Below are 13,224 nucleotides of genomic sequence, written 5' to 3' on the forward strand. Positions count from 1 at the left end.
ACATATGGAAACAACTTTGCATTTACCCATTCCCCAATTTTCCTAAGACCAGGATGAATTTCAAGACCAAAAGAGAAGATGGAGGAGGACAACTCAAGAGGAACCATTAATTGTCTTCTTTTTGAAGAAGTAGATGGGACAACGTTCCGGTGATTTATTCTGATGCCACTTGATCCAGAGACTTATTCTGTTGCCCTACTGCTCTCGGAAATGGAAATGGATTTTCCACTAATGTGGGACAACTTATTTTCGAATTTTAGGTTTTTATAAAAGAAGAACATTTTATATTTACATTGTATTTTATGTATCTATTATGTTGATTATTTAATGTGCTTTCCAATATAGTGCCATCACATTAAGAAACCTTCAATCCAAACTTGTTACAAACCCACAAGCTTCACTGAGTTCTAAACTGAACTTTCTAATATGACTTTCATTTTTAAATTTCTTTATTTTACTATTGTGATTAATTTCCTGTACATTATATATTGAGCTAACTTTTATCCTTATTCATACTTTCTTAATATATATTCATCATTTTTGGACTCTATGGAAATCATCATGACCGTACACTACGAGCTTTAGTTCAGATCTGACCAATTCTGCAGATGCGGAAACATTAAAGGATATTGGAAATTAATCTGATAAAAAGTGTGGCTAATGAATGCAACAGAGGAAAGGGAAAAGGAAAACTTAATCCAGCACCGAGTAGAAAACCCTCAATAAGTAAAAATCAAATTTATTAAAGATGCTCCATTAAAAAAAATCATAGGAAAAGTCAAACTGGGGTACATATGACCCCGACGCGCGTCGGACTAGCATTAGTCCTTAATAATTACTACCATGAAATCCATAATGGCCTTAATACACAAACAAATATTTAATATGTTATACTGTACCTTGTACGATGGTCAAGTCTTTCCGATGAGGACTATAGTCAGGCGGGAAATAGAAAGCCAGAGCTAAGAATGGATGAAGCAGATGTAGGACAGAAGTCCAGTTCTCAGAATAATTAAGAAAGAGATATTCACATCTGGAGGAGAATTAGATGCTGCGGCATCTCGGTCTTCAATGGCTTTAAGGCCAGAAGGAGAGTCAGATAACTAGTGGTGAATAAATCTTTCTGAAAAGAATCCCGTTAGAGGATTAAAATGCTTCAAGTAGTAATACCAAACGATAGCACAGCAAACAATTTGCTGACCTCATTATTACTGTTCCTATATTTATCTAAGACTTAAGGTTTAAGTAATAAATTGTCAGGGACACGCCAATTTTAAAAAAAACCAAAATAAAGGATCCAAAATTTTTGTAGAAAAATTTGTTAAAAATTGTCTCTCAAATTAAAATTCTGATTTCTAATATTCTACAATAAAAAATTGTTCTTGATAAAAATGTCAATTGTAAAAAATAAATGTAAAACTGAACTTATAAAAAGGACTGTGTCAATATTGGTTACAAATCTAGATGCTTTCTGAAGGTTGTGTAAGGTATTTATTTTATCTTCCTGTTATTAATACCCTTGAATCAATTTTAATTTCTGCACTTTTGTTTTGGTGGAATGAATTGTCCGTTTGATATATTGCTTTACCGAATAATTTTCTGAAAATTTTGAATAAAAATTCAGAGTAGGGCAAGATGGAGGCATAAACTGATTTTTTTTTTTGCAGGGGTTCTGTTTTTACGACGTTCGTTGTGCAGTAAAAATGCCTGGCAATATGTTTCTTCAGATCAGTAAGATTATGGATATATATTATTTGTTTTTACATTTTGCTGGTTTTAAAAAATTCTAAACTATAAATTTGGTTTGTGTCGTATATTCTGAGAACTCATAACTTTAGAACTTTTTTGGCGATTGCAGGCTTGTCCTTTTTGTGCCTTCTGCAGTTTTTGTTGGTATCATTTTGCAATACATATGACATTTTGATTGTTTTTTATTATAACTGTTATATTATTATATATTTATATACTATTAAATTATATTAATTATATGTTTACTACTATAAAATAATCTCATTATTATATAATAAAAACTAATATTTCATTAAATTAATATATTAAATATTACATTTATTGCTATACAATTATCTCACTATATTATTTATTATAAAGTGTAAACTATTATTTCATTAAATTATTATAGATTACATTTATCACTATAAAATTTATATCATATTACTTTTTATTATATGTTGCTATAACAACATTTTTCTATTTTTTTGGGAGGGGTAGTGATGGAAAAACATGAATTCTAGAAAAAAAATTTTCTTAAGCTATTTACTATATGCCGGTGGCGGACGTGGTTCGGGCCGTATTTGCCTAGGAGGGGCGTAGCTAAGCAGCTACCTGGTGTTGACTGGAACCCCTGATGGTGGTAAGGCCTGGGCAGTCCCCGAGACCGCAGCTGCCGATCCCAGGGGTCAGACTGCCTGGATTGGAACAGTGGAGTAGAATCACTGACAGGAAGAATTCAGAGACTTACAGACAGTATGGATAACGTGGACTTCAGACATAGGTACTTGTTTAGACACATAGGTCTCGAGAAACGGTTCAGGTTCTGCCGACAAGGCCACAGGATTCAGGTACCGCCACAGCGGCTTCAGGGTAACGTATAAATACACAGGATAATAGGGACAGCGCAGACTAGAGAACTGACCTATTAGACTAAGGACAGGTGACCTGGCAACATATAGTTGCACACACTAACTACCACTAAGGAAAGGAGCATGAGGACACTGCAGCAGCTGGGACAGTGAGAATGCCGGCATCCCTGCACGCAGGGAGAATGGGAATCATGCAGGGACGTCGGCAATGGGTGTTACACGTTACTTCATTTTCTATTTTGATAGACTGAACTTTTGCACATAAAGCAATACCAACCATGATTTTATTTTTTATTTATAGTTTGGAAAACATAAGTTTTAAACTTTTAGCGCTTTGTATAATTTTTTTTGTTTTACTACTTGTTTGTTGCCTCTTTTTAGTTCTCTCAAGGGTAGGATCACATGACTGGTTTCTCCAAAAGTAGGGTTTAATCAGATTTTCTTCTAAGTGGAAAAATAAAGTTTCTAAACCTTCTCCATTCTGTCAGTCCATTGAAATTGTGATGTCATCCGAGTCCAACCCGATAATTCCCACAAACTCATTGGCTTTCAATGTCCGAATATCAGATGCAAATCGTACATGTTGCAATTTTTTTCCGCAGGGTCAGTCCAAAGAAAAACAAAAAACGGAAATGTGCCCCATAGAATGTTTGTCGAAGCGCGATCTGATGTTTTGCCGGATCGCACTAATACAGTCGACTGCATAGGAAGTTTATTTCTAGGAAGGGGTACATGTGATTGAAGAAAAAAAACAAACAAAAAACTACTCAACTCACACCACACCTCCAAAATGAAAAATAAAAATGCAACAAAAATGTTATTTCTTTATTCATTTTATGGAAAACATGTTAAATTCTGACATATAAAGTTTACAGGGTTTATTAGTAGTCTGTAACAATAGAGACACATACTCTAGGTTTGGATAGGCGTAAAAACTATAAAACAATTGGTTGCAAAAGTGTACAAACACTAAGAATGGAAACAATTTTACATTTCTGTTCTTCATGCAAAATGTTAAAAAAAATGGTAAAAAAAAGAAATCACAAGGGCAGGATGTCAATGCTCAGGACAGGAAATGGCTTTTCAAAAAAAAAACTAAACATATACAACCTGCACCCCTTGATGTTCGTAGAATCTCATGATCACAGCAAATATATTTTTCCCTTTAAACATTGGGTCAATTTTGTACTTAAAGAGAAATTATCAGGAGTTTTTGCTATATAATCTTAGAGCACTATGATGAAGGGGCTGAGACCCAGATTTCAGTGATAATGGTTTATCAGCAGGAGATTATCAATATAGGACTAGGTGTCTCGTGCCTCCTAGTCCAGCCATGCTCCTCACCTCTGATTGGCAGATTTCAGTGCTAATCAGTGAAGTGGGCGGGGTTTTACGTTGTACACAGAAAGCTGCCAATCAGTAGTGTGGGCGGGGTTAGACAGCTCAGTATTCAGAGAACTGCTAGATCTGCAGCAGAGAAAACTGTGATTCTATCAAACCGTTGCACCCAGTAAACTAAGTGATACATCGCCGGAATCAGGATTTTTGTCTCTACATCATGCTGCTGTCAGATGACATAGCAAAAACCTGCTGAAGGATGATTTTGGTGGGTGAGGAGCCATTTCACTTTTCCAGAGCCATTGTACTACCAGAAACGTGGAAGCCCTTAATATTTCCGTTAACAGATGACAGATCTTTTTTGGGACTTGCATTTTGTGTGGCCTCTTTTTAAAAGTGCATAAAATTATGGTGGACCACGTTTTTATGCACGCCTAAAAAGACGGACACTGAATCATGTATTTCAGAGATTTACATGTAAAACCGTGGTGTAAGCGCTCAGCGCAGAGTGCAGGATAAATGTGCGCCGAGCCTTACGACGATCTTTGGGAGGCAGAATCAACAAATCAACAGTAGGAGAAGAATTGGTTTTATTTATTTTTACGCTGATCCTCGTGCGGTTTAAGTGATTTGACAACTTTATTCTTGGGGTTGGTGCGATTACAGCGACACAAGATTTATATCGGGTTTTTATGTTTGGCTTCTGTCACACACTAAAAGATGCTTTTTATTGCAACTAGTTTTTGCCTCCCCGTATTTTGAGAGCTAGAATTTTTCCATATTTACCATGATAGCCATGTGAGGGCTTGTTTTTTGCAGGATGACTTGACGCTTTTATTGGTACCATTTATAGTCATATGACTTTATTGATCATTTTCTATTCTGATTTTTGTGAAGGCAAAACGAACAAAAACCAGCAATTTCAGGATTTTTTTTTTCCCCGTTCTGCAAGTTGTATAATTGATAAGGGAGCTTTATTCTTCGGGTCAGTACGATTACAGCGATACTCCATTTACATCGCTTTTTTAGGTTTTTGGCTCTTTTACACAATAAAATCTTTTTATAGATAAAATAATTAATTTTGCATTGCTTTATTCTGAGAGCTATATCTTTTTTATTTTCTGCTGATGGTGCTGATTGGCGGCTTGTTTTTTGCGGGACAAGATGTCGTTTTCAGCGATCCCATTTTTATTTGCATTCGTCATTGTGAACGCATTTTATTCCACTTTTTTTCCAGTGTTATGATGATAAAGCATAGCTTGCTACTTTTATTTATGTTTTTCTTATATTTATGGAATTCACTGAAGTGTGACAATTTTATAGATTGGGTTGTTCCGGATGCGGCTATACCAAAACGTGCACTATTTTTGTCTATTTAATAAAAAAAAAAAAAAAACATACAAATGTGTATTTAATTTTTTTTATTTTGTAATTTATTTTTTTTTTACATATTTTCACATTTTTAAAAAAAAAAAACTTTTTACTCGGTCCCTTTATGGAACTTTCACTTTTTTGTTTTCTTAGCTCACAAGTAGCAAAATATGATGCTTTATCATTATACTGCCAAACAAAAAGTGGAAGAGAACGTGATCAAAAAGATGAATATAAATAAAAATGGTACAGCTCAGACCGTTATCTTGTCCCACAAAAATAAAGCTGCCACGCAGCTTCATCAGCTAACACATAAAAACGTTGTAGCTCTTAGAATAAGGTAATACAAAAATAATATTTTTTCTATAAAATAGTTTTTATTGTGTAAAAGCGCCAAAACAAAAAAATATAAATGTGGTATCGCTGTAATCGCGCTGACACAAAGAATAAAGCTGCCTTATCAATTTTACCACACGCCGACGGTAAAAAAAAATTCCTGGAAATTTGTTTTTTGTTCATTCTACCTCCCAAAAATCGGAATGGAAAGAAATAAAAAAAATGTCATGTGACCGAAAACATCAACTCGTCCAGCAAAAAGGAAGCTTTCACATGACTGTCGGCAGCAATATGGAAAAATTATAGCTGTCTAATAAAAAGCCTCTTTTAGTGTGTGACAGAAGCGAAACATAAAAACCTGATATAAATCTGGTATTGCTGTAACGCACCAACCCAAAGAATAATATCACGTATACCACACGAGGAGCAGCGTAAAAACCAAATAAAACCAATTGTTCACCTGCTGTTGATTTATTCAGTCTGCCTCCCAAAGATCAGAGTAAGGCTCGGAGCACATTTATCTTGCGCTCTGCGGTGAGCGCTCACACCGAAGTGTCTGTGTAAATCTCTGAAACACGTGCTTCAGATGGAACCCCTGGAAGAAAATTTCCTATAATGAGGCAGATGTAGGAACTGTAGATGCCGATTGACCTGTGATCTGGCATTCTCCATTTTTTTTTTTATTAGGCGTACATAAAAGCATTGTCTGCCACAATTTTCTGCAACTCTGAAATAAGTGCACCGCTGAACAGAGGCCACACGAAGTACAAAGTAACTCTGCTACCTCGTTATAGTGAGTGCCTCACCCGGGGGTTTCAACTGAATTATGTCACTCAAACATTTAACGGTAAACCCCGAAGTGAGTGCTCAGTGTAGAGCGCCGGATAAATGTGATCCAAATAAGTATGTAAAATGTTCCCAACAAAAGCTTCAAATCAATCCACAAAAAAGCAAAAAGCATGTCACTACTGATGTCAGTCATCTGTTAACAGAAATATAGGTGGTTTCCATGTTACTGGTTGCACAAAGGCTCTAGAAGAGTGAAATGGCCCTCAAGCCCCAAAAGAAATGAATCAAATTCTGTGCTCCCAAATCCAAATGCTCCCCTTCCCTTCTGAGGCCCAGTGTGCCTAATCCACATTTAGTGTCCACATGTTTGGCATTTCTGTAGCTATGGCAGCCTGCCTAATTTACAGGTGCATGAGTTGGGCACAATCTACGGGCACTACAATGGCAGTTTGCAATTTTCACCCAGCAACATCCACAGCTGCTTGTTCCTGTAGATAAATTCCCAAAGGGGTATAAATTCCAAAATGGGGTCACTTGAAGGACTCTGCTCTTCTAGCACTTAGGCCCTCAAAACAGTCCAGCAAAATGTGAACTTCAATATGGTGCTTCTTCCCTTCTGAGCTTTGCACAGTGCCTCAAAAGTAGTTTTTGACCACCTATGAGGCATCAGCATACTCAGGAGAAATTGCACAACAAATTTTGGGGTCTATTTTCTCCTATTCATGTGAAATGAAAAAAAAAAATTTTTTGACTAAAATTTTTTGTTGGAAAGCAGATTTTTTAATTAAATTTTCACTGCTCTACGATATAAACTTATGTGAAGCAGCTGGGGTTAAAGGTGCTCACCACATATTCCTTGAGGGGTCTAGCTTCCTGAAATTTGTCACTTGTGGGGTTTTCCACTGTTTGGGCACATAAGGGGCTCTCCAAATGCGACATGACACATGCAAACCATTCATCCAAGATTGCATTCCAAAACATCACTCCTTTTCAGAGCCCGTATTTTACCCCCACATGAGGGGTATCTGCGTACTCAGGAGAAATTGCATAATAAATTGTATGCCACAATTTCTGCTGTTGCAGTTGTGTAAATGAAAAATTTGGAGCTAAAAATAATTTTTATGGGGAAAATTTTATTTTTCTTATTTTCACGACTCAATGTTTTAAAGTTCTGTGAAGCACGGGGAGGGGGGGGGAGGGGTTTCAAGGTGCCCACCACATATCTCGATAAGTTCCCGGAGAGATCTAGTTTAAAACAGGAAAGAAGTGGAGAAAAGGAAAAAGGAGAGTTAGCTCACCGTTGATGCAGCCACAATCCTGTTGGGAAACGCACGGAAAAGCCAGGGATAAGGCTGAGGCAAACAGAGGAATAATCCAGCATAGAAGCAGGTAAATAAAATGTCCAATTTTATTTAATAAATCACATCTATAAAAACATGGTAAGTGCAGCTCTGGTTACTGTGGATACATCCGACGCGTTTCAGCTCCAATGAGCCTTATTCATGGTTGTTGAGACTTAGTTTCCAAAATGGTGTCACTTGTGGGGAGTTTCCACTGTTTAAGAACATCAGGCGCTCCAAACACAACATGGCAGCTGCTAATTATTCCATCAAATTTTGCATTCAAAAAGTCTACTGGCACTCCCTTTCTGCCAAGCACTGCTGTGCGCCCAAAAAGTAGTTTTCCCCCACATATAGGGTATCAGTATACTCAAGAGAAATTGCACAGCAAATTGTATAGTGCAATTTTAACTGTCACCCTTGTGAAAATGAAAAATTTGGGGCTAAAAATCATTTGTGTGTGGAAAATGTGATTATTTTTTTTTTTTATTTCCACGGCTCAATGTTATAAACTGTGAAGCACCTGGGGGTTCAATGTGCACACCACACATCTAGATAAGTTCACTAAGGGGTCTAATTTCTAAAATGGTGTAATTTATGGCGGGTTTCCACTGTGGGGTACCGGCATGCTCATCAGAAATTGCACAAGTTTGAGGGTCTGTCTTCCCGTTACCCTTGCAAAAATAAAATTATTTAAGTCTAAAGTAAAATTTTTGTGACAAAAAAGTTAAATGTTCATTTTTCCTTCCACGTCCTGTGAAGGAAAAAGTCCTGTGAAGCACCAGAAGGGTTAATAAACTCCTTGAATGTGGTTTTGAGCACCTTGAGGGGTGCAGTCATATTGGCCCCTCAATGTCCCTTCAAATGTGATATGGTCCCTAAAAAAATGGTTTTGTAAACTTTGTTGGAAAAATTAGAAATCGCTGGTTAAATTTTAACCCTTATAACTTCCTAACAAAAAAAAAATCCGTTTAAAAAATTGTGCTGATGTAAAGTAGACATGTGGGAAATGTTATAATTAACTATATTGTGTAATATAACTCTGATTTAAGGGCATAAAAATTTAAAACTTTGAAAATTGTCAAATTTTCACCAAATTTCCAAGTCATATTGATGATGTTTTACTGCTATCATGAAGTACAATATGTCACGAAAAAATTATTTCAGAATCAGTGGCATTCATTGAAACGTACCGGGGTTATTACCAGATAAAGTGACAGTGCTCAGAATTGTAAAATTTGGCCCGGTCATGAAAGTGAAAACAGGCTCGAGGGTGAAGGGGGTAAATAAGAAAATTGCCAAATTTGCTCATATACTGCTTTCAAAAATTAACACTTTATAGATTTTAGAACAAGTGCAAATTTGCAGCTCAATTTCCTGCAGGGAGCTTGCCTTTGAAATATTATATACCTCTTTCAAAAAGTTGACATATGGCAATTTTTAATAATAAATGGCATCTGTCCATTACCTATATTATGAAAGCGCTTCCCATCACCTGCCATGGTTTGTTGCCTAGTGTGAACTATTCCTATGTATTTCTCTAGTTGGACTCCCTTTTCTGATATAGATAGTTCAGGTTCATTCCAAACTTATTTGCTGCATCCAAAGATGAGAACATGTATCACTTTTTCATAGGTAACACAAAAATACGATGAATACTTTTGCTCCGGCGAATGTGTATATGACTTTACGTGTTTCAATAGAAATGTCTTTTTCACCTTTGTGACATCGCAATGACCCAAAATGTGAACTCACCCTATCAATGTCAGCATTATATACAGTTAGGTCCATATATATTTGGACAGAGACAACATTTTTCTAATTTTGGTTATAGACATTACCACAATGAATTTTAAACAAAACAATTCAGATGCAGTTGAAGTTCAGACTTTCAGCTTTCATTTGAGGGTATCCACATTAAAATTGGATGAAGGGTTTAGGAGTTTCAGCTCCTCAAATGAAAGCTGAACGTCTGAACTTCAACTGCATCTGAATTGTTTTGTTTAAAATTCATTGTGGTGATGTCTATAACCAAAATTAGAAAAATGTTGTCTTTGTCCAAATATATATGGACTTAACTGTACATTGACGTTGTAGGCAACATCCAAGCATTGACTCCCCTTTCGTGTAGATAGGTCCAGTTTACTATGTTTCAAGTTTGGCGCGTGTTCCAATTCCTATGTCTTGAATGCCAAAAACAAGTCCCCAAAATAGTTAAACAGTATTTTTTCCCTCATCTTTCACCATTCATGTTCTTGTTATTTTTGTCTCCTTGCTCCGTCTTTTAAGTTCCTCGTTGGCTTTGTTGTGTTGAAGAACATCACTGACACCTATGAAGGAGTCCTGTAACTTTCCTTTCAGTTACAGGATGGATGCAGAGTTTGAGGTTATAGCTTATAACTGTAAGGCGAGAAAAAAGTGCATGACGTACAAAGTCCTAATATTCAAGATAGTCCGGCTGTGAGAAAGCAATATGGTTGAGATCTTTACGGTGTTAGAGAAAGATCTAAAGATAAAGACATAGAAATCACAGATTAATGGGGGAAACACAATAAAGTTGTAAAAACACATACTTTGCAAAATGATGGGGGGTATACACTTTTCTATAAATAATATCATGCAACAATTATATAAAACATTTACCAATAAATTTTATATTTTTTTGTCCCTTTAAGTGCGTGTAGATCTATTAGGATTCGGGTCCTGAAACCCACACCAATTGCTCAAAAGACCCTAGAAGATAGCAGCTCACAGCTCCCGTGTGAACACACACACTAGAGCCTATGCACACACACCCATAACTGAGTATACACATTTCTGTGAACACACACTCCTGCCTGAGCACACACACGTCTGAGAGCACACACTCCTGCCTGAGCACACACACTCCTGCCTGAGCACACTCCTGCCCGAGCGCACACACTTCTGAGAGCATACACTCCTGCCTGAGCACACACTTCTGAGAGCATACACTCCTGCCTGAGCACACACACTCCTGTGAGCACACACTCCTGCCTGAGCACACACACTCCTGCCTGAGCACACACACTCCTGCCTGAGCACACACACTCCTGTGAGCACACACTCCTGCCTGAGCACACACACTCCTGCCTGAGCACACACACTCCTGCCTGAGCACACACACTCCTGCCTGAGCACACACACTCCTGTGAGCACACACTCCTGCCTGAGCACACACACACACCTGAGCACACACACTCCTGTCTGAGCACACACACGTCTGAGAGCAAACACTCCTGCCTGAGCACACACACTTCTGCCTGAGCGCACACACTCCTGCCTGAGCGCACACACGTCTGAGCACACACACTTTTGTGAGCACACTCCTGCCTGAGCGCACACACTTCTGAGAGCATACACTCCTGCCTGAGCACACACACTCCTGTGAACACACACTCCTGCCTGAGCACACACACGTCTGAGAGCACACACTCCTGCCTGAGCACACACACGTCTGAGCACACACACTTCTGTGAGCACACACTCCTGCCTGAGCGCACACACTTCTGAGAGCATACACACTTCTGTGAGCACACTCCTGCCTGAGCACACACACTTCTGTGAGCACACACACTTCTGTGAGCACACACACTTCTGTGAGCACACACACACACTCCTGTGTTGTACACTTTCACACTCTTAGGTTACTTCAGAGCACTACTATAATTCAAGAATGTGAAGAGTCTAAATAATTCTAGAGACACAAATTTTTTTTCTTTCACATTTTGAGTGGCTCAGATGTTTGATAACACGTGGCTAGTATTTGTTAACATTGGCTTTAAATTGTCTAACGTGGGTAAGAGTATTCGGTTGTCATCCAATAGTTGCTGGAATTTTGGTCCATTTCTCAGTTAGGTTTGTAGAAGTTTTTGCTCACGTATGATTTTTCAATTCTGCTCATACATTTTCTTTGGGATTGAGGTCAGGACTTTATGACAGCCATTCCATTGCCTTCTCTTTGTTGATCTAAACCCCGCCAGGCGATTTGCCATAATTTTGTTATTTTTTTGTCGACATCGTAGACCACTCATTTTACCATTCAATGTACTGGAAACGATAAAAAAATTCAAGTGCGGTGGGTGATATTACAAAAAATACAATTCCACATTTATTTTTGTATTGTGTTTGTTTTTCTCAACGTTTATTGAATTGATGTGGTAGTATGAATCTGCATATTATCAGTTCATAATATGATACCAAACTTTAATATTTTTATTTATATCAGTGACGAAAAATAATTCAGAAAATCAGAAAAAAAAGAAAAAAAAAAATATGCTTATTTTGCCATGTTCCAAGACCTGTAATATTTCATTTTTGTGACAGTTCTTGTCTTTTTGCACCCGGGACACATTTTTATTGGATAGATATGATAATTTCTTATTGCATTTTTTTTCTTGCGGTAATGCAGCGACTGAAAAAACGCTATAGTGGAGTTTTGATTTTTTTTTTCTTGTTTCACCATTTACCAATTAGGTTGATTAACTTTATATTTTAATAGATGAAAATGCTATTTTGTTACTATTAATGAGCTAAATGTGCGGGAGATTCAAGCTTTTATATTTTTATATATATATATCCAAAATATGAGAAAGGAAATGAGGGCACTCACCGGTCTTCTTGAAATGCAAAAACTTTTATTGGCAACACATCCAGATAAAATTCATGGCCGGGAACGACGGAGCCGAAGCTCTGGTGAGCAGGGGAGAACAGGAACGACGGCCGTTTCGCGCTGTGCTTGCGCTTCTATGGGTCCGTTCCCGGCCATGAATTTTATCTGGATGTGTTGCCAATAAAAGTTTTTGCATTTCAAGAAGACCGGTGAGTGCCCTCATTTCCTTTCTCATATTTTGGATTACACAGCTGTTTTTTTCTGTTTTGAGGAGCACCGGAGGTCGGAAATATCATGGCTGTTTTTACCGCTGCCGAGCACCTATTATGAGGGCAGTCTGGTTATAACCTCCGCTCTGGAGACTGTGCTGCCCGACTTGTAATATATATATATATATATATATATATATATATATATATATATATATATATTTATTATATATATTATTTTATTTTTTTTCAAACTTTTTTTTTTAGTATTGACTTTACTTTGCAATCCCCTGAGGGAACTTGAACCTGAGATTGTCCAATCACTTATCCCACAGTGTTGCAGCTTATATTACAAATCAAGGTCTACTGTGAAGCCCAGCTCCATGCTGGGCTTCATGGAAGAATAGTGATTACAGGCAAGATGGACTTTAGCATATTCCAAGCTGTTAGGGTGACCAAATTGAGGCTCCAGAATCATGTTGCAGGGGGGCTGATGGACATTTAGAATAGTGTGCCCTCCCAGTTCTGGTTTCCCATCTTAAATAACACGGTCCTAATCTTCCGGTAATACAGTAGGCTCAGTTTCTGAGGCTGCTTCAAAGAAGGGGACC

General features: G+C 37.5%; 1 protein-coding gene across 7 annotated transcripts in view; it reads right to left on the reverse strand.

Annotated features, from left to right (window-relative positions):
* Nucleotides 1–3,410: 3,410 nt before the first annotated feature.
* FLT3LG (fms related receptor tyrosine kinase 3 ligand) overlaps nt 3,411–13,224 on the reverse strand; it is a 109,807-nt gene continuing 99,993 nt past the window's right edge. For 5 of the 7 annotated variants that reach the window (XM_069742345.1, XM_069742347.1, XM_069742344.1 and 2 more), the window contains one exon: nt 3,411–10,280. In XM_069742345.1, the coding sequence (XP_069598446.1) occupies nt 10,261–10,280 (20 nt within the window). In that variant the 3' untranslated portion in view covers nt 3,411–10,260. The remainder of the gene's footprint in view (nt 10,281–13,224) is intronic. The other 2 variants (XM_069742349.1, XM_069742348.1) reach the window with 1 other exon arrangement.

Source organism: Ranitomeya imitator, chromosome 10 (genome assembly GCF_032444005.1).
Source record: "Ranitomeya imitator isolate aRanImi1 chromosome 10, aRanImi1.pri, whole genome shotgun sequence".
Lineage (NCBI taxonomy): Eukaryota > Metazoa > Chordata > Amphibia > Anura > Dendrobatidae > Ranitomeya > Ranitomeya imitator.